The sequence below is a fragment of the Camelus bactrianus genome, chromosome 3 (genome assembly GCF_048773025.1).
Source record: "Camelus bactrianus isolate YW-2024 breed Bactrian camel chromosome 3, ASM4877302v1, whole genome shotgun sequence".
Taxonomy (NCBI): Eukaryota; Metazoa; Chordata; class Mammalia; order Artiodactyla; family Camelidae; genus Camelus; species Camelus bactrianus.
In genome coordinates, this window is record NC_133541.1 from 116,766,945 (window position 1) to 116,768,750 (window position 1,806).

General features: G+C 36.0%; 1 protein-coding gene across 1 annotated transcript; it reads left to right on the forward strand.

The window, feature by feature from the left end:
- The first annotated feature begins 619 nt into the window (after window positions 1-619).
- LOC105068214 (olfactory receptor 2AK2-like) lies at window positions 620-1,564 on the forward strand. Its single transcript, XM_010954050.2, is given in 1 exon segment — window positions 620-1,564. A coding segment is annotated over 1 exon segment (945 nt).
- The last annotated feature ends 242 nt before the right edge of the window (window positions 1,565-1,806 follow it).

The following is a 1,806-nucleotide window of genomic DNA, read 5'->3' on the forward strand; positions in this document are numbered from 1 at the left end:
TTAAATTAGTAAGTTTTAAGTTTATATTTTATTAAATCATCCTCAGGTTTTTCCTAATGTCTGGCATATTTTTTTCCTCAATGGATTAAATGTCTTCTACATTCACAGGGAGGAATAAATACTAATTAATTTATTATACTCTTTATTCCAATTCATAGCCAATATAAATTCAAAATGGAGAAACACAATAAATATTAAAAAATTATAATATATTTGACCAAATCTGTCATGGAAATTTTATTATTTTTATAGGTGAATTAAGTAGAAGAGTATGTTCATAACAAGATACCACAGCTCCAGTGTGTTACCTTGAAGATACTTACAAAGGAGGAAAATCATTTATGTTGACAAATCATCTCAATGCTTATCTGATTTTTGTTTTCAGTATGTTTAGTTTTACTTTCAGTAAATGCCTTTTTTCTTTATTTCATAATTTGTTAAGTGGCTATTATTTAATAAATACAGATTTGGTGTATTGAATAGAGGGTGATCTATTCACCTAAGGTGATTCAAGAAAGTTCTCTTGTAAGTGATCATTATCACCTTTCTCTCTTTAAGAGAAGTCAGTATTGTTACATGGAGTTTTTAAATATTTGCTTTTGTATTTTTTATTTAAGACATGAAAACAGGAAATCAAACGGTTGAAACAGATTTTACACTTCTCGGTCTTTTCCAGTATGGTCCAATGGACTCTTTCCTCTTCGTTGCCATCGCCATCCTGTTTTCAGTGGCTCTGATGGGGAACATCACACTGATTCTTCTCATTCGACTGGACCCCAGACTCCACACTCCAATGTACTTTCTCCTCAGTCAGCTCTCTTTCATCGACATGATGTACATCTCCACCACTGTGCCCAAGATGGCAGTTAACTTTCTGTCCAATAGTAAGACCATTACTTTTCTAGGCTGTGAGATTCAGACATTTGTGTTCTTGGTCCTTGGCGGAACTGAAGCCCTTCTTCTTGGGTTCATGTCTTATGATCGCTACGTGGCCATCTGTCATCCTTTACGTTACCCTGTGCTCATGAGCAAGAGGATCTGTTGGTTCTTGGTCACATGTGCGTGGACCAGTAGTTCTCTGAGCTCTTTAATACCTACAGTATATATATTTCAACTTCCTTTCTGTCCATCTTGACTCATCAACCACTTCTTCTGTGAAATTCCATCCCTGGTGCCATTGGTGTGTCAGGACATTTCCGAGTATGAATATACAGTACTCCTGAGTGGACTTATTATTCTGTTGTTACCATTCATGGCAATTCTGACTTCCTATGCCTGTGTGCTCACTGTGGTTTTCCAGATGAGTTCAGGAAAAGGACAGACAAAAGCTATTTCCACCTGTTCCTCTCACCTGCTTGTGGCAAGTCTGTTCTACACGACCACTCTCTCCACTTATACAACGCCACACTCCATGCATTCCCCTGAACAGGATAAGGTGGTAGCGGTGTTTTACACCATCATCACACCTCTTCTGAACCCATTTATCTACAGCCTGAGGAATAAAGAAGTCATCGGGGCCTTGAGGAGACTGATAGGACTATGTATATTTGTACAGAAAATTTGACTGCAAGAACCTCTTACTGGTTGAGATCAAACAACTTAAAAAGCTTGTGTTTGGAAATATATGAACTCTAAAAATACTGCATACATGTATATTCCAAGAAGTGTCTATGAAATAAATGGAGTAATAATGGTCTTTTTGTTTTCGGTCTAATATTTTGATTAGGATACAATTGGTGCATAACATTGTATAAGTTTGATGTGTAAATGTGTTAAATGTATCAATTTAATACATTTAAATATTAG